Below are 22,745 nucleotides of genomic sequence, written 5' to 3'. Positions count from 1 at the left end.
CTTAGAACTAAATTAAGAATTGCCTCTCCTCTTGTGGATTCCAAGACTAGCTGCTCCACGTAGTAGTCATTTAAGGTGTCAAGAAACTTTATCTCTGCATCCCGTCCTGAGGTGACATGTACCCAGTCAATATGGGGATAGTTGAAATCCCCCATTATTATTGATTTTATTTTTATTTTTATAGCCTCTCTAATCTCCCTGAGCATTTCACAGTCACTATCACCATCCTGGTCGGGTGGTCGGTAATATAGCCCTACTGCTATATTCTTATTATCAGAGCATGGAATTACTATCCATAGAGATTCGATGGTACAGTTTGGTTCATTTAAGATTTTTACTTCATTTGATTCTACGCTTTCTTTCACATATAGTGCCACTCCCCTGCCAACACGACCTGTTCTGTCCTTCCAATATATTTTGTATCCTGGTATTACTGTGTCCCACTGATTATCCTCATTCCACCAAGTTTCTGTGATGCCTATTATATCAATATCCTCATTTAATATGAGGCACTCTAGTTCACTCATCTTATTATTTAGACTTCTAGTGTTTGTGTATAAGCACTAACTAGTCACTTTTTAGCTGTAATTGAATGGAACTCTTTTTCGTTTGACTGTTTCTCATCAGATCCTACCCGTATTTTATCATCTTCAATCCTCTCCTCCTTATAGGACATAGAGAATCTCCATTGATAGATCCTCCTGCAAGGAATGTCTCTGTCCAAACCACATACTCCTACGCACCTGCCAGCTTTCCCCCAGCCCTTAGTTTAAAAACTGCTCTATGACCTTTTTAATTTTAAGGGCCAGCAATCTGGTTCCATTTTGGTGTAGGTGGAGCCCATCCTTTCTGTATATGCTCCCCCTTTCCCAAAAGTTTCCCCAGTTCCTAATAAATCTAAATCCCTCCTCCCTACACCATTGTCTCATCCACGCATTGAGACCCAGCAGTTCTGCCTGTCTAAGGGACCCTGCACATGGAACTGGAAGCATTTCAGAGAATGCTACCATAGATGCCCTGGACTTCAATCTCCTACCTAGCAGCACCTATCTGAGGTGTTACAGACCCCGCTGAGCAAAGGGACAATGAGGTCTGCTGGGAGATGAGGACAGAGTGGTATCTCCATATCAGAGAAGCGATTAACATAAAACCTGAAATCCCACCTCGCTTCAGGGCAGGTGTAGTGCCCAGGACAGAACAGTGATGTGAGTCTTGTTTACCTTCAGCTGGTGCTGGGCTTGAAGCTGCCCCCGGAACTGTTTCATGCCAGCCATATATGTCAGGATCTGGGTCACACCCTCCTTCAACAGGGCAGCACGGTAAACCGCTACAGCTTTTTCAATGCGGGCTTTCTTCCGCTGCCGCTCCCGGGCAAACCCCAGCCAGGCATCAAACACCTGCAGTAAAAAGAAGGAGCAGCAAGCTGCAAGGGCATTGCTACAAGAGTTACTGCCTCTCAGAGGAGACAGACCTAGGAACCAAAAATTCCCCCTGCAGACCATAAGTCCCTCCACAGGACAGTAACATCCAGAGATGTATCATGGCTAGTTTCTGTCCTAAAGGGGTAGGGGACAGGGTGAGGAAATCAGCTGGAGTTAGACAGAGGAGTCCCAGGCCAATGGTTTTTATCAGAGGAGAGTCAGGGACCAAAGATACCCAGCACCTCAGAGCAGCACAGGGAGCTCTGAAGATGAAACAAAGAGGAGAAGGTGCTCCCTGGCCCATCTGCCCAGGGGAGCTGATCCCACATGCATACACAGTGCAGACCCCAAAGTGCACCATATGCACACCTTACCTTCCCCTGCAGCGAGAGTGACCAATGCCACAGTGCCCGCACTGTCTCCTGCCGTTCCCATTGCTTCTGCGCCAGCTGTTAGCAAAACAAATCACACAGCACCTGGTTCAGTGGTTAGGCATGTATGTGCTATACCCCAGAGATCCCAGCAGAAGATGAAGTGATGTGATTTACAGAGGTGATGGAGATTGCAGTGGGAGAATGCATCAGCTCCCTGTGCCTTCAACTCCTTCGTAAGGGTCACACACACTGCATATAAGCTCAGGGAAAGGCCCCGTCTATGGAGCGGCTGAAAGGCATTAACCTTTCAGTTTTGAAAGCAAAAGGATTAACTCTTTAGCCTGCAGGGCTGCCTCCCGTCACCCATGGGACGTTTCCACTGGCCACAAGAAAGAGCTGCTGAATATCATTCATTGGGGGTGGCTTTTTCTTTAAACACTGCCAACCCTTGCACACTGCAGCCTGACACCGACACCCAATGCAAGTGGGTGATGGGGATTTCAGTGAACTCCATCTCTTTTCTTTAGACTGAGAGGGTTACCCTAAGGCCATAGGGATGGGTGTACATCATGCTAATGGAGCCACCAGCCCAGATGATATTTGGACATAAGCTTCCTTACACTCCCCCCATATCTCTATTTCAGTGCCGCAGATGGAGTCTGAAGGAGAAAGTTGGACAGGACCAGCAGGAGGCTCAGTGCCTGTCTCTGTGGGAGAGCTCCTCACCTGTCTCTTCCAGCAGGAAAAGCAGGTAGAGCAGAGTCTCTGAGCCATCAGCTGGTCTCCCCGTCTCTGCAGGAGCTGTCAGGGAATCAGCACAATAAGTCATAGTGACATACACACACCACGCATCTGGGCCAGCTGTCAGGAAAGCAGAATAGGGACCCACCCATAGTAACCTTTCATTAGCATTAATGACAGCCAGAGAACATCAGTATGACAGCGCTTGACAGTCCATCCTTTGGCAAATATGCCTGAGCCCAGCATGGGTTTCCCTCACCAACAGCCCACACAGGGCAATCCCAGCCCTTCCCAATCTCCCCTCCCAAATGAGAATGCTCTCCACCCCCTTCTCCCGAGGGCTTTATGCTGTGACAGGTGATGCCAACTCCTCCATGTTGCACAAGGCTCCCACTGCTCTCCAGCTTACACTGTGGAAATGAACTCTGTGAAAGTGCCCCTCTAAAGAGGCATGTGCTGTGGAAGGGCTTTCTCCCTCAGACGAGAGCTTTCACCTCCCACGATCCCTGCTCCTTCTTACCATCTTCCCTAAGCACTGCAGATGATACTGCTTCCACTTTGCCAGGCACTCTCGCAGCAGTTGCCTCTGGTGGTGCTGAGCTGCAGTGTCTAGCTGGACTTTCAGCACCAAGGACCTCGTGGTGAATTCCTTCCAGTGAAGAAACGTGGCCCTTAAATGCACTGTTACAAGAAGAACACATGAATCAAGGAATCAGCAGGATGCCCATTTCTATCTCAGTCAGGAGCACCCAAGAAACCTGTTCTTTAATCTCCAGTTTTGTCTGACAATATTTCTCAGTTCCTACGATAGTACTACACCTGGAAGGAAGGATGGTCTTGTGGTTAAGGCATAGGATAGAGAGTCAGGAGACCTGCAATGTCTTTCCAGCTGTGCCAACAACTTTAGTTGTGACCTTAGACAAGTAACTTGACTTCTGTGCCTCAGTTTCCTCACCTGGAAAATGGGGATAATACCACCTCCTACCTGTAAGTGGGGGGGGCGCGGTAACATTAAGTCAAAAATGTATGAAGTATTTTGTGAGTCTTGGATGGAAAGTATTATTAATCCTAGTTACTTTTAATTAGGGCTGTCGCACGTTTAATCGCACTGTTAAACAATAATAGAATACCATTTATTTACATATTTTGGATGTTTTCTTCATTTTCAAATATATTGATTTCAATTACAACACAGAATACAAAGTGTACAGTGCTCACTTTATATTATTATTTTTATTACAAATATTTGTGCTATAAAAAAAGAAACAGTGTTTTTCAATTCACCTTATACAAGGTTTGCCTGAACCTCTTGGTATTTGTTTGGCCCTCATCACTGTACTATTTGAGCTTCTCACAACCATTAATGGATTTTATCTTGACAACACCCCTGCGAGGAGGAAGTGTTATTCCTATTTTATAGATGAGGAACTGAGGCTCAGGGTAGATTTAGTGATTGGCCCAAGGTCACACAAGAAGCCTGTGGCAAATTGCTTGAATCCTGGGCCAATGTCCTATCCAGTAGACCATCCCTCGTACCCTAGGAATGATCTCTTAATTTGCACACAGCTAGTCAACCCATGAACACCCATTACATTGCAGGAAACCCTGTAGAACAATGTCACTACCGCACAGTCATCATGACTGACCCAGTTCATCTCATCTATGCAGAGCAAATACATGGTTGCCTTACAGAGATGTGCGCTTCTCGGATTCACACACCAACAAATGAGTGTCAGAATTCATGCAACAAAGCCACACGCTGCTCTAACACAGTGACCAGGTCCTTTGGAGAGTGCTTTACATTCCTCGTCCCCGAGGCTCACCCATATCCAAACACCTCCTGGCCTGCCTCAGAGCTGCTGCCTCCTGCTGACGGCAGTACACCCGCAGACAGGTAGTATCCCTCCACTGGAGTAGCACCTAGGGAGTTAGAGCAGAGGGACAGGATACAAACTAATACCGCAGTACTCTTTGGAGGTTAGAATTGAAGTCAAGTGCCCCACATCACCAGTACCACAAACACCCTGTCACCCCATCACTCAAGTGAACTGCAGCAGGTGTGGGAAAACCCTCCACTAATGGAAATTCTATGCCCCCAGAGCAGGGTTCCTAAGAGCAGCCATTCGACCCATATCCCCTTTGCATTTCTTGAAGGAGTTTTCCTCCACACAGCCAAAGCTGCCATGCTATTCCCTTCCAGGAAATGGGATAGTGAAAAGCTGTGGACTCCCTCACAGCCAGTGCCGGCAGAGACTCCTGCTGAGATAGGCTGGGACTCAGAGCAGCAAGTTCCCCAGCTTCTGCATCCTTCTTTGCAGTGGCTCCTATGCGAAGCTGTAAGCTCCCCCCGACTAAGTACTACTGTACTATTCCCTGAGGTGACTCCTGTTGGACTAGCTCTACTTCCTGGCTAAAATGGCCTCCAAGCCCCCTACGCAGATCCCACCTTTGAGAGAGTTGATCTCCTGTAGTGCCGTTCTGCCTGTACAGCTTTCTTAGCTTCACTCACAAGGGCAACAGTATTTTCTCTCCAGATACTCAGCACCTGTCTAAGGACAAAGTGGGAAACAGAAAACTAGAGATCAACAGTGATTGTCACCACATACTTTTCCCCTCCTCTTGGAAGCTGGCTCGACCTTTGGCACCTTTCCATTCATGGAGAGGAACCCAAAAAATTGCTGTATCCACAAACCCACCTTTATTTCTAGTGTCTTAAACATAGCCAAGCACCTGACATCATGCCCACAAGTGCAGCCAGGCACTGAAAAAACAGCAGCAAAACACGGTTCCCAGTTGATAAAAAAACCTAAAGTGACTGCAGATAATGCAGGGTGACCAATGCTCTTCCTGGTCCTGCCACCTGTAAGAAACAAGACAAACTATATCTGCTCCAAGGGCACCATCACTAAGATCATAGCAGAGTCCATCCACTGCAAGTACAGGATGTAGTTTACTAGCCAATATGTTTATCGGGATCTGATCCTACATTTGTTCTGAGTTGTGGCTCCAGCAGGCACCACAAGAAAAGTTATGCCACAATGAGAAGGCTTTGAAACGGGACAAAAGATACTTTGAGAGACTGGTGCGTAATGGGCAAAGTCACCCAGGGATTTCTTGAAGCCAACTGGCACAAAGAGGGACCTGCTGGTATATATGCACAATAGCTCATCAAATGGTAGCATGTGAAGTCTCTCCTGAGAGCCAATAGCGCTCTGGTCGTCATCATAGCAAAATGCATGTAAGGATAATATTTAAGGAGTTATGGATCTCTACTGAAAATTATGTTCTTAAGGTCTTGGAGTTAAGGCAGGTCACCAGGAAGTGACATACGTCAGAGATGTTCCTTTCAGGCAGGAGGCAGTAGACACTTATCTGTCTGTCTGGTCATTTGTATACTGTATGCTTCGTACTCTATGCCTACTTGCATACTGAGCCACAGGCAAAAGAAGAGATTATGAAATCTACAAGAAAGGAAATCTACAAGATGAAACAAACAGTGGGGGGAAGAGGGAGCCCTGTTTATGAATAAAGACAAAGGATGGGACTGGTATGTGTTTGGGGGTGGGGGAAATATACTGGGGCCTTCCCTAGGAGGCAAGTTGACAGTGTGTGTCATGAAAGGAGGGTCACTGCCAATCTGGCTGTGAAGCACTGCAAGGATGAGCGTTCCTCTACAAGACTTGAGAGCATCTAGTTAATTAACTCTAAGATCTAGAATATGTTATGATTTTATTTCATACATAACCAAATGTTTCCAATACTTCTACTTCTATTATTTCAATCTCTATGCTTTGTTAAATAAACGTATACTTGATTTTACTATAAACATATCTAAGTGCTAGTGTGTTCAGAGGAGCGGTGATCTGAGGTGGAATTGATAAACTGAGGTTTACTGTTTCGTTGGAAGCAGCAAATCTGTGAATACTGTGAGTGTCCAGTGTACCAGGGGCTGGACACACCAGGGAGACACTTGGAGGGCTCGAGGGTTGGAGTGTGCCCATTGCTAGCCTGTAGAGAGAGAGAGGGGCTGGTGAGGCCTAGAAGGGAGTGCTCATGTTGCCCGTGGAGCTGACCCTTGAGAGGCACAGGCAAGGCTTACGCATGCTAAAAGCAGGTGGTCATGAGGTGCCTCACAACCCTACGTATCCACAAGAAGGTCACAGCCAGCATCGAGTCCCATGAGAATGTTACCATTCCTTTTAGTTTGGCTGAGATACAGAAAAACAGTGAAGCAGGGGAGAGTTTGTTCTCAGTGTCAAAAGCTCAGGAATTAGTGAATGTGCCAGTCAAGGAGGTCTAGGGCAAGCTGCTTCTTTCGAGAGTTGCATGGGGAGGGGCAGGCTTACCGCAACAGCGCCCTATTACGCTCCTCATCCTTTTCATCGACTTGGCGTAGAATGCACTGTATGTTCTGCTGGTAACTCTGCAAGGAAAGCAGTGGTGAAGTGAGACTTCCCCTAGCTGTTAGGAACACTATGGTGAGGAGTTCTCTGGGGAACTCTCAGCAGCAGCTGTCCAGGAGCAGATGCAGAAGCTGCAGCCACCAGAGTTTAGAACTCCTCTTGTTACTCTCAATAGCAATTATACATTAGCAACCTGGGATTTGCCATCCTGAGTGACTGGTAGCTATCTACATATCACATATATACAGCCACACAAGCCAGGAGAGACCTCAGAGCTCTGTACTCCAAAAACACAGGGCTCCACCAATGGAGCTCAAGGGAGACTCTCCGGTAGCGGTAGCAGCATTAGGCCTCATACTCTTTGTGTGGACCCTAAAGTCAAACACATACGCAGACCAGGCATTCCCTCCTCAGAGTGGCAGGTGCAGACACAGCAAGCTTCAGCAATGAAACAAACATAATCCTCCTACCTTCCAGGCAGCCAAAACCCTGGCCAGCAGTGAGTGATGATAATACATGTCTGCTCGCACCAACGTCTTCCACTTCTTAGACCGATGTCCCACATACTACAAGCAAAAAAGAAAATCAGACTGTGTGGGAAGAGAAAGAGAAGAGGAGTTACCCGCCTATGATCCCCAACCTCCAAAGAAGCATCACTCCCATAGAACAGCGTAACATGGTCTTACCTGAACTGGAACCAGACCTTGCTGCTGCCTCAGTTTCCCCCTTCAGGTTCTCAAACTGCCCCATAGGCTCTTGTGCAAGTTAAACACCCCCCCTTCTTGGGGGCTCATCTATTAAAACAGTTCCAATGTCACCTTAAACCAGAACCACTCTGTCCCCCATTCCACAGTTTCTTCAGCACTTTGCTGGGCTCAACTGCTCATTCCAAAACCCAGGTTCTGCTGCATGGTATAGCCTCAAGTGTCTTCTTCTCAAGGCTGTTGTTCCCCTTACAGCTTCTGCTCCCACCTGTCACTGCAGGTCACTTCAGTCAGGCCTTTCCCTATGGCTGGTATGGAAAGTCCTTCCCCTGCTCCTCTTTGACCTTGATCCCCTCTAGATCCGCTGAGAGAACTTCCCTGATTGTCTGTCTCCCAGGTACCCTTGCATTGTGGCTTCAGGCCCCAGTTAACTCTCAGCTCTCTCTGAGCAGGAGAGCTCTTCCAGGCCTACTCCAGACTCTGCTCATCTCTGGAGAAACTTCCCCATGGCCTTTCCTAGCCCCGACCTTCCTCTCTCTGACGGAGAAGGCTCTCTCTCATAGGAAGCCGCAGACTACTGTCACATGATTCCTGGTCTCATCACCCAACCACCAAACCAAGCCTAAATCTAATACCTGGGATCTGATGACAAGTCATATGTAGGGCAGAGCCCAAATAAATTAAAGGTCCAGCCCTCCCCCCATGGCTCATGAGATACATCTCACTAGCAGTAACAATGCAGCTGGAGAATACTCAGATGCCAGGATTTATTTAATAATATAAGGGTAATTTAGGGAAAAGGGACCCTGCAATCAGATTGTTCAAAAAAAGGGAAGTGCAGTGCTGACTTTGTTCCCCTCACACGAAGAGGGCACAGATCTCGGATTTCCTTATGGCTTACTTTGGTGCCAGTTAACAAGACAACAGAAACCCCACTCCTGCCTATGACCCCCAGCAACACAAGTCTGACAGCCCTGCTTCTCCAACCACTAGATCAGCAAATCTTTATATTCTGGGAAAAGGCTATCATCCCTGAGGCTGATATGCCAAACAGCATATGACCTCCTTGTGAAACGTGGGCCCCAAGAAAGGCTGAAGAACACAAGAGACAGAAATTTTCAATTCTTGCTGTCTCTGTCAGCCGCTCCATATCAAGTGGCAGGACAAGATCAGAAACTAGGATATTCAGTGCCGAACCCAGCAGCCACCTTCATCAGCACTGGTTTGGTTTTGGTGGCTTTCTTGCTTTGCACATATTATAGGAATGAAAAAGCAACAAATTTTGTAGTGTGTGTACCAAGGAATGCCGCTACAACGCCGACAATCATGTGGCACCAAAAGCTTTGGTGGCACTACATGATTGCTAGTGATGGACATAAATTGAATATGCAATCAGACCACCTTAAGCACTTGATCAGAGATTGATCCAGGTGGCACTCAATTTGCAAGGAGGCCATAAGCCTTTGGGATTTGCCATGGGGATGATGATATGACCCTTCTCCCACTCAATGTATCTGCAGCATGCTAGCTGGGCTGCCACTTCCAGCCAGCAGTGTGTATTGTCCTAGAATGGTTGTAGCAGTGAAAGAGCACTAGGCTCCCGTAAAGGGTGCACCAGGGTGCCCTTAGAGTAACAATCTTTATTGAAGTCAGGCTGGTTGAAACAGCAGTGGACATGCTTTTTGCTAACATCCCATTCACAAGAGACAGGAAGAACTGTTACAATCAGAAGGTTGCCACAAGGTTCTGTGAACTGGAGATAATGTTTCATGAAGGTACCAATCATCACAGAGCTAGAGATTGGTGTAATATTTAACTATCATCTTTCTAAAAAGGGTTATTTAATAAAAACTTTCCTGAGAACAGAAAGCGCTGTGTGGTATTTCCCAGGAGTTCCCCTCAGGGACTGGAGCACTTAAGTGATGCTCTGGGAAGCACAGAGAGTGCTAATGGTCGGGGAAGCCTTCACACGCACATTCATATAATAGTCCCAAAACCACTGTCTGGGTAACACCACTGAGCCACAGTCCTGCCCTCCCCGCCTCTGCAAGCAGGGGAGCAATGCAGGACAAACAAAGAACTCCCTCTCATCTTCCCACACTATTCCTACTCCTCCCTTATTGCAGTGTTTTACCCCTCCTTGGAGAGAGCAGCCTTTGGTTAGGGTAGCCCAAGATTAACTAGTATTATGACCATACAATGCCTTTGATATGGTGTCTGTTAAGCAGCTAAATGATGAGCACAGGTAATCTATAAATAGAGGAGGATTCAGAACACTCTACCTGCTCAAATTCTCACCTTTCTCCACTTGCTCCAAGACCACTGCAGGCACTTTGAATAGTGAAACCTAATAGCTTTCACCTCCTTGATCCTCCTAAAAGAAAAACAGACCAGACAATTCTCTTACTGACCCAGACCTATTGTGCTTCTCTAGCACCAAGCTTGAATCCACATTTGCTATTGTGCTGGGAAAGTACATTTATTAAATAGGTAAACATTTAGGATGTGCTAACAGCTTCTAAAACATGCGAGGGGTCAGTGTTGGTGTGAATCAGAAACTCCTTTGTGAAAGGGGCCAATTTTGAGACTGAATCAGGATCAGTCTCCCTTTCAAGCTGCCTCTTACTCTGATTTGATCTCCTGAACGTTCTTCTTCCAGAAATGGAAAGTCTTCTGCAGCAACAGGTGGCAGTAATGATCCTGGGCAAGAGCCGTGCTCTCTCGCTCCTCCATACACACCGCTGTTCTCCTGCGCCAGGAGCACCAGAAACGAACCAACACCTGCTGCTTAGAGTGAAGAATGGCCTGCAACGGACAGGAGAAAATTGGTGAACTCATGATATAGGCTGTAATGAGCAGCAGGGCAAGCTTCCTCAGAGGTGGTGATGGACACAGGAAAGCGTCTCCTGTGGAATAGCAACGGGTGCAAGCCCATCTTGTGCTGCTCATGTTCACAGGAGGTGATCAGGAAACTGTTCCATCTATCCCCTTGGTGAAGTCCAAGGGAAAGCGCTGCATTTACCGTTCTCTCTCTCGTATGGTTCTCTCGATGCTGACATGCACTCAGCCACCACGTGTCAAATACCTGTCTCATCAACAATTCCCTGCAAGCAAGAATGAAGAATGTCAGTGGAACCAATCAACTCCGGTTTGAATAAGGACTGGGAATGGCTGAGCCATTACAAACATTGACTCTATCTCCCCTTGTAAGTATTCTCACACTTATTATCAAACTGTCTGTACTGGGCTAGCTTGATTATCACTTAAAAAGTTTTTTTTTTTTTTTTCTCTTAATTAATTGGCCTCTCAGAGTTGGTAAGACAACTCCCACCTGTTTATGCTCTCTGTATGTGTGTATATATATCTCCTCAATATATGTTCCATTCTATATGCATCCGAAGAAGTGGGCTGTAGTCCACGAAAGCTTATGCTCTAATAAATTTGTTAGTATCTAAGGTGCCACAAGTACTCCTGTTCTTCTTTTAGTGGAACCAATGAATCCTGTCTAACATCTAAGGGACTGGCCTTATGGGCTCTGATGACAATGCCAGTCTGTCCAAATTGAAACCATTTGTTATGCAGTTGTTAGCATCAGGCAAGACTGTTTTAGAAGTCAATTACACCTCTTTATTCCATGGATTTTTAAAAAATAATTACAGGCACACACAAGTATACAGTCCATTCCACTGCTCCTTGAAATCCCACTTAGACTACTGAATGTTAAGAAAACATTTATTGTTCTGCTGAATTTGCTAGAATTTCCTATTTCCACCCAGATTATTCTAATTTTCAGTCCCCTCACTGACAATATATCTGAAAGCAAATGATATAATATAACCTTGTGCTTCTTCTTCAAAAGCTATAAACGCAGCCCTGCTACCTCCACACACAGACAGACCTTAATCTATGATTTGTCATGTTCAAAGACAGGCACAACAACTTCTTTTTCTTTTCTTTTCGTGACAGTGGTTTGAGTTACAAATTTAGCAAATGTTGTAAAATGGACTTGCAGAAAAATATCAAGACAAAAACGTATAGGAGGCAGAGTGGTCTAAGCACTGGACCAAATGGCCTCCTGTGTTCTATTCACTTCTCTGCCAATGCCTCACTGCATGACCTTGGGCAAATCATTTAATCTTGCAGCCTCAGTTTCCTCCTCTATAAAATGGGATAATAGACTTGCCTGCCTGCCTTCCTACCTCCCTTGCAAGGGTATATGGGGATATGTTTGTAAAGTGTTTCAAAAGGTAAAGCAGTGATTTCCACATAGTGGGTCCTGACCCACTAGAGGATTGGGTTATCTGTACCCTAGAGATGTGCCCCCACCCCAGCACTCTCACTTCCCCTGGGCAGCAGGTAACAGTGTGGGGAGCAGGATGCGGACAGCAGCAGCAATGCAGAGGAAGTCAACAGAGCCAGCAAGCAGACAGTCAGCAGCCTGTCCCAGCTCCGCACATGCCCTGGAAGTGCTTCCGCCTGACCCCCACTCTCACTTAACATAAGCAGCAGCATAGAGAAAGCATCCCAGGGCACACATGAGTTGAGGACTGGCTGAGGACTGTCCACTTGCTGGCTCCAGTCTCTTCCTCCACTCTGCTGCTGCCACCCAGATCCTGCTCTCACTTCCCCTGGACAGCAGGCAGCAATGTGGAGAGCGGACTATGGGCAGCAGCAGCAGCGCAGAGGAAGTGGCTGGACCAAGCAAGTAGAAAGTCATCAGCACAGTAACAACTGTGGCCTGGCTGCAGGGAGAGAGGGGCCAGCTGGGGTTGCGGGAGCAGGATGAGCTGAGCAGGGGACTTGGGGGCAGGATGAGCTGAGCAGGGGACTTGGGGGCAGGATGGGACCAGGCCAGGCCAGGGATGGGGGACCAGGGATGCTCTCCTCACCTTGATACAAGGGAAGACTGGGATTGCATGGCCCCCTTGCTGGGAGAGGAATCTGTTTTTTTGGAGTCTGTTTCAGTAAAGCCCCCAGATATGAGAGGATCTTGGAGAGGCTAATTGCTACCCAGCACAGAGACAGCCTGGAAGGCTCTTTTGTGTTTTCTGTTGTAGCCTGTCTTCCACTCTTACTTGAAGGAGTAATGGGGTGTACCAGGAGCCCTATTAGAGTTCTCTAGCCACAAGAGGGGACAGGGCTGGGAAACTAAGAGCAAGGGGAGGGGATTTTGTTTTTCTTTTGTGTTTCAATTAATAAAAGATTTAAAAATAGTAAACAGGAACACACACACACACCGTTCATAATGGTGGGTACCCAGAAACGACAAAATGCAGTTGGTGGATCCCCTTACTAAAAAGTTTGGGTACCACTGACGTAAAGCACAATATATATATATATGGAGGAGAGATCTAGGGAAGGGGTAATAACACTATATATTGCACACACACATTGCCCAACTGCTGTGAAAATTTACCAGCCCAGAAGCGTAGGCCGCAGCCCAACTGGAACAGCACCAATCTCCGACTGCAGCAGCAGTTCCAAGGAGGAGCTGTTTCCAAAACTCTTTAACCTGGATATATTTCCTAACCTGCCAACAGGTCCCAGCCCTTCCCTAGCCTCAACACAACTGGAAGATGACTCAGGGCTGACCAGGTAACTTCTGAGCAGGAGGCTACTGTAGTTTATTAGATGTTTTCAAAGGTACAAACAGCAATTTAATAGGTTGAAAATCAATAGGGTTTAGGTGTGTTGTGATGGAGGGTGTTGGTGGCTGCCAGCAAGCATGTTTGATTTAGGGGCAATCACAGACCTTGTTGAAGCTGATGGTCACGCTACCCATCTTTCATTCAGACTAAATGAAAGTAGTAATTAAGATCTTTAAGGAGTAAACAACAACAGAAGGTGCCACCCAAGGCCCTGGACAGCACGGGAACGCCACAGCAATAACTAACTCAGGGAGAATAAGATGGTATCTATAGACTGATTGCAAATGCAGGGGCTGGGGCACTGAGTGGTGGAGCTACGTGTGTCAGAAGGAGACAGGATCAGAAAGCGAGATAAGCACCGATGAGTGTGGCCCTAGGAGGAAGCCAAGAGAGAGAACGTCTTCTGCACACAGAACTGTTTGAAAAGCAGGCTTGGATTTTTGGATTCGGAAACTGCCTCTTGTTTGTTCCTTGTTCCCTGCGTTCAGGGCAATGAGACTGTGTGTACTTTCTTTGTAAATAAACATAACTGCATCAAACAAATACCTGACTCAATAATTTTCTCCTCCTAACTCAAACAAATCAGGCAAGGCCCCAAATATTGGCTAACCATTCAGGTTAAGAGGCAACATTCACCTAACAGTCATTTGTGCCTTTAAAAATCTTTCCCCCTTACCTCATGTTCAACCCCTTTTCTGGCTGAGGAGACACAAGCTACATATCAGCAGCCAATTTTCCTTTAATAACCTCATTAGCCTCCTGAGCTAGAAAAATATGGGCTTTGGGCCTGCTCTTTATTCTGATCTCCAGTGTGCCACAGCTGCACTCCGACTTAGCCAAAACAAACTCCTCCAATTGCTTTCAGAAGAGCAGCTGTCCTCATTACTCAAGCCACCCTCCAAATCTACATGTGTGTCTCCTAAAAAGCAAGGTATCTTCTAAAACAGTACCAAGGGGCTCTGTGGCTTGTTTTTAAGCTGTGCAGCCTGGCTTTTGATGGCAGAAATTCATCAACCTAGGACGTAATCATTTCTAGCCCATAAAAATAACTTAAAAGCCATCTGGGTACAGGGCCCAGGCATGCTGAGAAGGAGGAGTCAGTGTTAAAAAAAATGTTTTTCTTCTGACTTAAAAGGAAAAATGCTTCCCAGGAGAGAGTCCATTGTAAGAATCTAGGTCTGGACACAGCCCCTCTTTAGAGAAGCTGTGCTTTGTCATGTGCTTTCTAATCAGAAAACTGAAGCAATGCTTAAGTTTAGTTGCATCACACCCCTGCCAGCTCAGAGTCAGGACTGAATTCATGCAAACAATAAGAGCCCACAAAAGTTCTTTTAAAATCTCTAAAAAGTAGTATTTTTCTCACTTTCCCCCCCCCATCATTACAGAAGTGAAAAGAAGATAACAATGTACTGAATAAATATAGCATTTTATATCCTCAACCCACTGTACAAACCATTAACCAACCACCACAACATCCCAGTGAAGTAGGCTAATAATTTCATTATCCCTACTTTACAGGTGGGGAAACTGAGGGACAGGTTAGTGGCCTAACTTTCAGAGGTGATGAGCACCCCCGGCGTCTGTTTATTTCAGTGGGAGAGCGGGGTGCTGAGCTCCTCTGGAGAAGGAAAGCCATTAGTGACGTGCCAAGGCAACAATACAAGGACTTATCTATACAGAAACTGGAAGCAGAATAACTACATTGGTTGGAGGTTAGTTATTTTAATGCAAGTCTGCAGCTGGATACTTAGTTCACTGTGACCAACATTGATTTTTACTCACTTAAGTTATACATTTGGGGCTTGTCTATACACAGAAGTTGCTTCGGTTTAACTAAAGCTGTGATGTTGTAATTTAGTTAAAATGAGTACAAATTTGCATGGACACTGCACTAGTTTAAACTTGGCTTATAGCGGTTTAGCTTGCTCATTGTAAATATTGTCCCTGGTAAATAACAGGAGCCAACTGAAATGATGTAAACTAGCTTTAAACCAATGCAGAGTGCCCATGCACAAAGTTACATCAAAGTCAATAAAGGTGTGAATTGCAAACAATGTGATTCCACTTGTAGCGGTTCCAGTTTAATGTGCAGACAAGCTCCAAGTCAGTGTCAGAGCCAAAATGAGACATCATGGGTTCCTGCCTCTGTCTCATCTCAATTCACTAGACCACACTGCCTCTCAACAGCCAGATTCTTTCTGTTATCCAAAGTAACATTACTATTTCTTCAAACCCTCTGAGCATGCCCACCTGTGAGATTCTGTAACCCTTGCTGTCAAGATGTAAGGGAACAACGTGTGGGAAGGCGCAGGGGCAACTACTGAAGAACGACAGGTTCCAGTAAGTCACCTTTTCTTTTCATGGGGTGACCTAAGTGGATTGTACAACACATTTTAGTCTTAGTTACACGTCACTGGTTGCTGCAGCCCAATGCACATACTCTTTAAAGTCAGTCCATAAGAACAATCCACTGTACCTATGAAAGCATGATGCCGTTTCCTTCATCTCTCTCCACCAGCGTTGATAGTTCTTAAACCTCTTCCAGGCCTGGAAGGTGACAGGCAAGATCACTCTTCCATAGTGACTGTCAGCTTTGGCATATTGCATCTAAAAAGCAAATGACAGGCTTGGTTTCATTTCAGAACAGTGCTCCCTTCCCAAGGGACTACCACAACAAGGCCATCTGAACTAAACTATCCTACTTAACATAGAAGTGTTATGTGTACCTAGCTTTTGGGGTTTGTTTCTAGTCTTTATAAAACTCTACTCCATACTTCTCACAGGGAAGGAGGTGGAAAAGCAATTCCACCCAATTAGCTCAACATTTCCAGCTGATTCTGGAGGCTGCACTCAGAACAAAGTAATATTTCAAAACAAGGCTTACAGTGTGGGCACAACTGGAAACTAAACAATAATAGTAATAATGATCATAAGTCAACTTCCTGTCATAAATCAAGGTTTTCTGTTCTTCCTAGAAACTCCAGCAACCAACATTAGCACGCTTTGGTTCCCAGAGAAGTGCTCTGACTGGATGATGTACAATTCTTTCAACAAACTATTGATCAGAGAGGACATCATTTTATCCTATGAACCTGCTGCACCACAGAAATGACTGGCACATTCACCCATCCTTCATCCTCCTGCTTTTAGAATCATTTGGGTTGAATCTCGTGTAAGAGCTACTTAAACATGACAAATACTCCATACCTGCCTGTGTTTCCTCCACTTGGCATTCCTTAACCACAACCTGACAGACTTGTGCAGAAGCGTTACCCTGAAATAAAAAAACAAAACCCAACTATTCAGCAAACAGCCTCCCTCTATTTGAAAGAGCAGCTCGGGACCTGGACAGCTCCATATAACTTAAGTGTCCTGAACTGTCAGTCTCAATCAGGAAATAATTGTGTTATCTTAAAGTGCTTTAAGTATGCCATATAGATTCGTCCCACCCCACCAAAAGAAAGGCAACAAAAGCAGAAGTTACATATTTATTTAAAAACACAATCTAGGCAGGTATAGTTGCAAAAGTTTATTCTACTGCTTCATAATTATGCACTCAACCCTGGAATAAGTATCTTCACTGGGATGAAAGAGGAATTTAGCCTCTATGGTAGTTAACAACACCTACCCAAAAAATGATCTCTCCCACTCTAGGCTCCAATGGTGATAGCACTCATGTAGACAGGGAAGATGTTTTACCACCCTGTTTTCTAACCCTGCTCAGTGCAGGTCTATGCAACCTGGTGGCAAAACCACCTATGCCGTGTCTACACTAGTACTCCACACACTGGTGGGAGATTTTTTTTTTTAAATAAGTGAACCTAGACAAGGCTTATGGCTTACCAATGTCAATTTCCCTCCCATGTTTCTCAAATGAGGTATGGTTCAGAACTAGACCACTCTTCATAATGTGCCAGGATGATCTCACGCATTAAAGTATTACCAGATTTAAAATCAGAACCAAGAGCTGATGAGTTCCAGCTCTTTAGTTGCATCTGAAAATATATTTCCCTGAAGTACCTATAGTGGTTGCGAGCTGCTAGCGTCAGGGACCGCTGATGCTCTTCCTCCTCCTGTTCTAACCGACACTTCCAGCGATTCCAGAAGCTCTGCAACAACTGGAGCAAAACAGCAGAGATAGAAAAACTCAGGTAACAAGAGCGGGAGAATCCAAAAGAATGACGATGCAGATGTTCTGCTAATACAGCATTCTGGAGGGAGAGTTCCTTAAAGAACACTGTGCTGCTATACCAAACAAAGCAGTCTAAAAAGCCTGATACAATTCTGTTTTCTTCCAGCTGCTCTGAATGTCTTTAATGCAGACCTGGAGTCCTCAAACAATTGAAAATAGAAATGTTGCTACATCCAGGTGCTGCTATAATGCGAACTCTGGTGAGCTTAGTTGAACCACTTCTTGTCACAGGGTTACAGCCAATTGTTCCCTGCATACAGAGAGAGGCTATAAATCTTCTTGGCTACAAAGAGGTTCACAATGGGGCTGTATGACAACACATAACTAGGCCAACATGTCTGTGACTGACCCTAGCCTTACACAGGAGATATTTTCTGAAACTGCTGGTAGCAAGGGACCAATGCAACTGACTAGAGAACACTTTGTAGGAACAGGTGTGAGAAGGTGGGAACATTCAGGGAAAGGTCTCATATAAACACAGCATAACACAAATTAAACCCACCATTACTTGATGCTGCCGATGAGCCAAATTTCTTCTCATTTGCTGGAGACGAGCATTTATAATGTTCTTCCGCAAGGCATTAAACCCAAAGTGCTGAGAAAACAATCAGCAGAATTTTACTTACCATTCACTGTGTAGCCTGAATAACCAAGCAGCCAAGAGCCAATTTCCCTTGGGACCAGCTGCCCCTTACAGATAGCCAAAGCTGGGCATGTAGAATCCAGCTTTGTTGCTACTTGTAATGGTCAGTCTTACTGCCGTGTCATGGATACATAGCCGAGCCTCAGGCTCCCTCCCCCTGGTTGGAGAGTTTAGCTCTCCAGCTAAATTAAAAACCTCTCCCTTCCTCGGGTTTCTTCTCGAGTCATCCAGCTCTCTCCCTTGCTCTGTCAGCAATCACTGCCCAGGCCCCTTCCCACACCCTCTCTCAATGGAGAGATCAACAGGTCCTGCCCTTTCCCTGTCTGACTGGAGACCCACAACTTGCTCCTACCCTGAAGCAGGGGAGACTCACAACCTATCCCTTCCCAAGATCTCTCTGTACTGGGAAAGGGGAGCTTAAATACTGCTCTCCCCTCTCCCAGCTCTTTACTGACCTCTAACTCTTATGGTCTCACTGAACTACAAATCCCAAAATGCCTCAATACTGGGCTGAACTGGGAGGAATTATGTGCCGAGAATGTACCCTGCCTTAAAAGGCCAGCACTTCCTGTTACACTACTACTGCTATTTCCAAAATATAATCTCACTGGCTTTAGGGTCATTTTTTTGATGATCAAAACTGCCTCACACTACAGAATAATATCTGCTCCAACAAGCCAGAGGCCCTGTGAATGCCAGAGATAAGGAATTTATTTATGTTGGGAAGTGGGGGTGCTTTTAAGGATAAAGGGGAAAAAAAGACTAACTCCTATCCCTCCCCAAGCAGAAGAGACATTTATAGGCTCTCACACAGGTGGCTGGTACATGGTGGCATTATCACAGAGGGAAGATTTTCAATCTTCAAGAGGGGAGTACAGGAAGTACAGACATTGACTCCTGTAGCACAGCAGTGTAAACAGGAACAAAGCCATTTATCCTCATGGCACTGGGGCAGTAATCCTCCTGCATAAGTAGCAAAGGTGAGAAAAATCACTAGAATAAAAAGGGGAAGATGCTATTTCAGAGCGAAGGGGCCAGGGTGCGCATGAGGGACCAACTGGTCTGAGTTAATTTGCTTCTTGATTGGAACAATAACTTGATTTGCTCTTGATTGGAAAGATAGGAAATCTCATCTGAGACCTATCAAGATATGAGTGTCAGTCCTCTATCTTATTAAAGTTAAGCGCCAATGTGGACACAAGAACAAATGGATATCACTGGCCATCAAGTTTAGGTTTGAAATTAGATGAAGGTTTCTAACCATCAGAGGAGTGATGTTCTGGAAAAGCCTTTCAAGGGAAGCAGTGGTGGCAAAAAACCTAACTGCCTTCAAGACTGAGCTTGATATGTTTATAGAAGGCATGGTATGATAAGACTGCCTACAATGGTATGTAGCCAATCTGCAACTGCTAGCAAAATATCTCCAATGGGAAGTGATGGGACACTAGATGGGGCGGGTTCGGAGTTACTACAGAGAATTCTTTCCCAGGTGTCTCACTGATCACCATATTTGGGGTCGGGAAGGAATTTTCCCCTGGATCAGACTGGCAGAGACCCTGGGGGGTTTCGCCATCCTCTGCAGCATGGGACATGGGTCACTTGCAGGTGTAAACTAATGTAAGTGGTGGATTCTCTGTTACTTGAAGTCTTTAAATTATGATCTGAGGACTTCAGTAAGTCAGCCAGAGGTTATGGGTCTATTACAGGAATGGCTGGTGAAGTCCTGTGGCCTGTGATGTGCAGGAGGTCAGACTAGATGATCATGATGGTCCCTTTCTGGCCTTAAAGTCTATGAATCTATCTTCTCTACACACAACACCCTGAGGTACAGAGAGTTTGGTGGATTCCATGACAGTTTGAATCTGTGCACCTAGTATCTGAGCTGAACATTTCATGGAAGGAAATGCTATACATAGCACCTAAAGCATGACACACTCACCATCGACATGAACACACATGTGGCTAGGTGCGGTTCTGGGAAATCATTCCAAATAGCCTAGATTCCCTCTCACCTGAGATATTACAAAACTCTTACCAACAGATGGTGCCGGTGATGCTTTTCTGCAAGCTTGTGCTTCCAGGTCTCTTCCATGCACAGTACAACATCTGTCATCAAGTTAAAAATAAAGTATCTTTTATAGACACACACAACACACCCTCTTCTTCAGGGACAGGCACTAAATTCCAGTCCACATTTGCTTTAGCGTTGGGTTTTCTGCACTGGTATGCACATAGAGACATTTTGGTTGCAGCAAAGCTGTTAGAGGCTTCACTGGTTTAAAAAGACGCATCTCTTGTCTACTGTCAGCAATTCCCTGCTGCCATATCCTAGTCCCTACAGGTTTTTACTTAATGTGTTCCAAGTGCTAGTCTTGCTCCCTTCCAATGCCCATTCACTATGGACTATCCTTCACCTTTCTAATGAACAAGTGCTTCTCAATCCAACCATGCCTGACCCAAATGCTGCTTCTTACATTATTGCTCATCTGCCCCGTCCACCTGCAGGAGTATCTTGAACCTGGCACCTCTATGGCAGCATACACAAAGGATACAATGCTTCCAGCGTGTGAAGACTCTCCGTAAGGTCACCCTTGCTGCTAGCTCACCAATGCACTCCTGGTGGATTTGCATGCTTCTCCTGTGCTCCCAGGCCTGCCGCCAGCCAGAGAAACACTGTTGGAGCACACAGACTTGGTGATGTTGCTGAGCCAGCTCTAGAAAAACAGACACGAATTACACATGACCAGCTTTCTCTGCTCCTGCATCATTTGTGTCAGGACAAGGCAATGACATGCAAACTCTAGGCTCTCAAGTGACAGAATCTCCAGTACCAGCAAGGGATGATAGGAATTTTACCAAGAATTTTACCACCACCTATTAGCTGACATTGTTCTGGTTATTCAGGGTACTGTGTCCAGTTCTGGGTACCACAATTCAGAAAAGGTGTGGACAAACTGGAGAAAGTCCAGAGGAGAGCAACAAATGATTAAAGGTCTAGAAAAGACTGCCTATGAGGAAAGATTGAAAAAACTGGGCTTGTTTAGTCTGGAGAAGAGAAGACTTGGCAGGGGACACTATAACAGTCTTCGAGTACATAAAAGGTTGTTACAAGAAGGAGGGTGATAAACTGTTCTCCTTAACCATCGAGGACCGGAAAAGAAGTAATGGGTTTAAATTGCAACAAGGAAGATTTAGGTTAGACATTAGGAAAAACTTCCTAACCGTAAGGTTAAGCACTGAAACAAATTACCTAGGGATGTTGTGGAATCTCCGTCATTGGAGGTTTTTAAGAACAGGTTAGACAAACATCTGGCAGGGCTGGTCTAGATAATACTTAGTCCTGCTTCAGTGCAGCAGACTGGACTAGATAACCTATCTAGGTCCCTTCCAGTCCTATATTTCTATGATTCTCACTCACTGTCCTGATGCTTCTTTTCTCTTTGAAGCTGCAGGTGCCCCAGCCAGGCCTTCATGCATCTCCTCAGCTCCCAGTGCTGATGATGATTTACTGCCCGGGCCTCCTTCTGCTTGTCATGCTGGATGTGCAAATACAGCTCCATCCACTGTAGCCAGGCCTGACAATACAAATTACAAAAAATTAGGAGGAGGGTCAGCCAAGAATAAGCAGAGGAGAGATGGGGAACATTGAGGGAATGGGCAAGAGCAGAAGAAGGGGAAAAGGAAGCACAAAGGCAATGGAGAGGGAGAGCATATCAAATAGAGACCAGGAGACAGAAATAAAGGAGCTATGGGGAATGAGATTTTCATGAAGCAATAATGTATGTTCAATTCTGCTGGTCATTTCCAATCTATTTAGGCCTGGACTTTCATTAACCTCCTCCTCCTCCTCTCTCATTCCCACCCTGGCTTTCCCTACATGTACAACCAAACTCCTCTCACCTTGTCAACAACACTGAGCTGTTTCTATACCCAAATCATACTGCAGAGTGGAAAGTGAGAGGAAACAGGGAATTCCAGGGCCAGTCTTACAACAGCCTGAGAAATTTTAAGTTACACTACCATTTCTTCCTTTTAAAGGGCAGAATGCTACTTTCTGGGAATTAATAATGGGCTCCCAAGTACAATCTTCTCATTTAAAGGAGATGAAGGAGGCTGGTATCTAAAGTCCTATCAGTGTTTCCCAAGTCATGGGACCAGCCTCCCTGGCAAAGTGCTGATCCCATGCAGGGTTGCCATCTGTCAGTCAGGCTAGAAGCAAAGACCACACCTTACCCAAGTGGGAAGAGAGCAAGTGCCTTGTTCTAAACCCATGACAGCAACCGCCACCCTTCCAGGGAAAGGCTGAACAATTCCAGGGCGCAGGAAATAAAATATATCGTCTTCACAAATTATTTTCACTTTGGATTTCACAAAAGATTAACTGTCCACTGAACAGTGAGTGTCCTACAGTCACTTCGCATCTGCTGGGTCGTGAGTGTAAATGACCCAGTGAGGAAGATAAGATGATTGACTCCTTTTGGCCGTTTGAAACATAATAAAAATCATTTTCCTCCACCTCTTATTTATTGATTTGTTTTAAAGTGGGGAGCTCTTTGGGTCAGAGACCATGTCTTGTCTTTTTAAATTACTCTATAAAGCATCTGCTATCTTCCTGGGCA

The 22,745-nt window shown here is 45.5% G+C and overlaps 1 protein-coding gene across 10 annotated transcripts in view; it reads right to left on the bottom strand.

The window, feature by feature from the left end:
* SFI1 (SFI1 centrin binding protein) overlaps positions 1-22,745 on the bottom strand; it is a 52,881-nt gene that overhangs the window by 13,077 nt on the left and 17,059 nt on the right. For all 10 annotated transcript variants that reach the window (XR_006172493.2, XR_010592752.1, XM_042841637.2 and 7 more), the window contains 18 exons: positions 21,545-21,701; positions 20,679-20,840; positions 20,162-20,232; positions 17,986-18,078; positions 17,312-17,409; positions 16,499-16,565; positions 15,768-15,898; positions 10,666-10,747; positions 10,270-10,448; positions 9,942-10,017; positions 7,410-7,505; positions 6,883-6,959; positions 4,983-5,085; positions 4,360-4,456; positions 3,057-3,217; positions 2,522-2,596; positions 1,796-1,870; positions 1,221-1,397 (listed from right to left, as the gene is read on the bottom strand). Coding sequence is in view for 8 of the 10 variants with exons in the window: in XM_042841637.2 (XP_042697571.2) it covers positions 1,221-1,397; positions 1,796-1,870; positions 2,522-2,596; positions 3,057-3,217; positions 4,360-4,456; positions 4,983-5,085; positions 6,883-6,959; positions 7,410-7,505; positions 9,942-10,017; positions 10,270-10,448; positions 10,666-10,747; positions 15,768-15,898; positions 16,499-16,565; positions 17,312-17,409; positions 17,986-18,078; positions 20,162-20,232; positions 20,679-20,840; positions 21,545-21,701 (1,977 nt within the window). In the remaining 2 variants the exon portion in view is untranslated. The remainder of the gene's footprint in view (positions 1-1,220; positions 1,398-1,795; positions 1,871-2,521; positions 2,597-3,056; positions 3,218-4,359; positions 4,457-4,982; positions 5,086-6,882; positions 6,960-7,409; positions 7,506-9,941; positions 10,018-10,269; positions 10,449-10,665; positions 10,748-15,767; positions 15,899-16,498; positions 16,566-17,311; positions 17,410-17,985; positions 18,079-20,161; positions 20,233-20,678; positions 20,841-21,544; positions 21,702-22,745) is intronic.

The sequence above is a fragment of the Chrysemys picta genome, chromosome 15 (genome assembly GCF_011386835.1).
Source record: "Chrysemys picta bellii isolate R12L10 chromosome 15, ASM1138683v2, whole genome shotgun sequence".
Taxonomy (NCBI): Eukaryota; Metazoa; Chordata; order Testudines; family Emydidae; genus Chrysemys; species Chrysemys picta.
The sequence above is the reverse complement of the archived record's forward strand: the minus strand, read 5'-3'. Positions and strand labels throughout refer to the sequence as shown.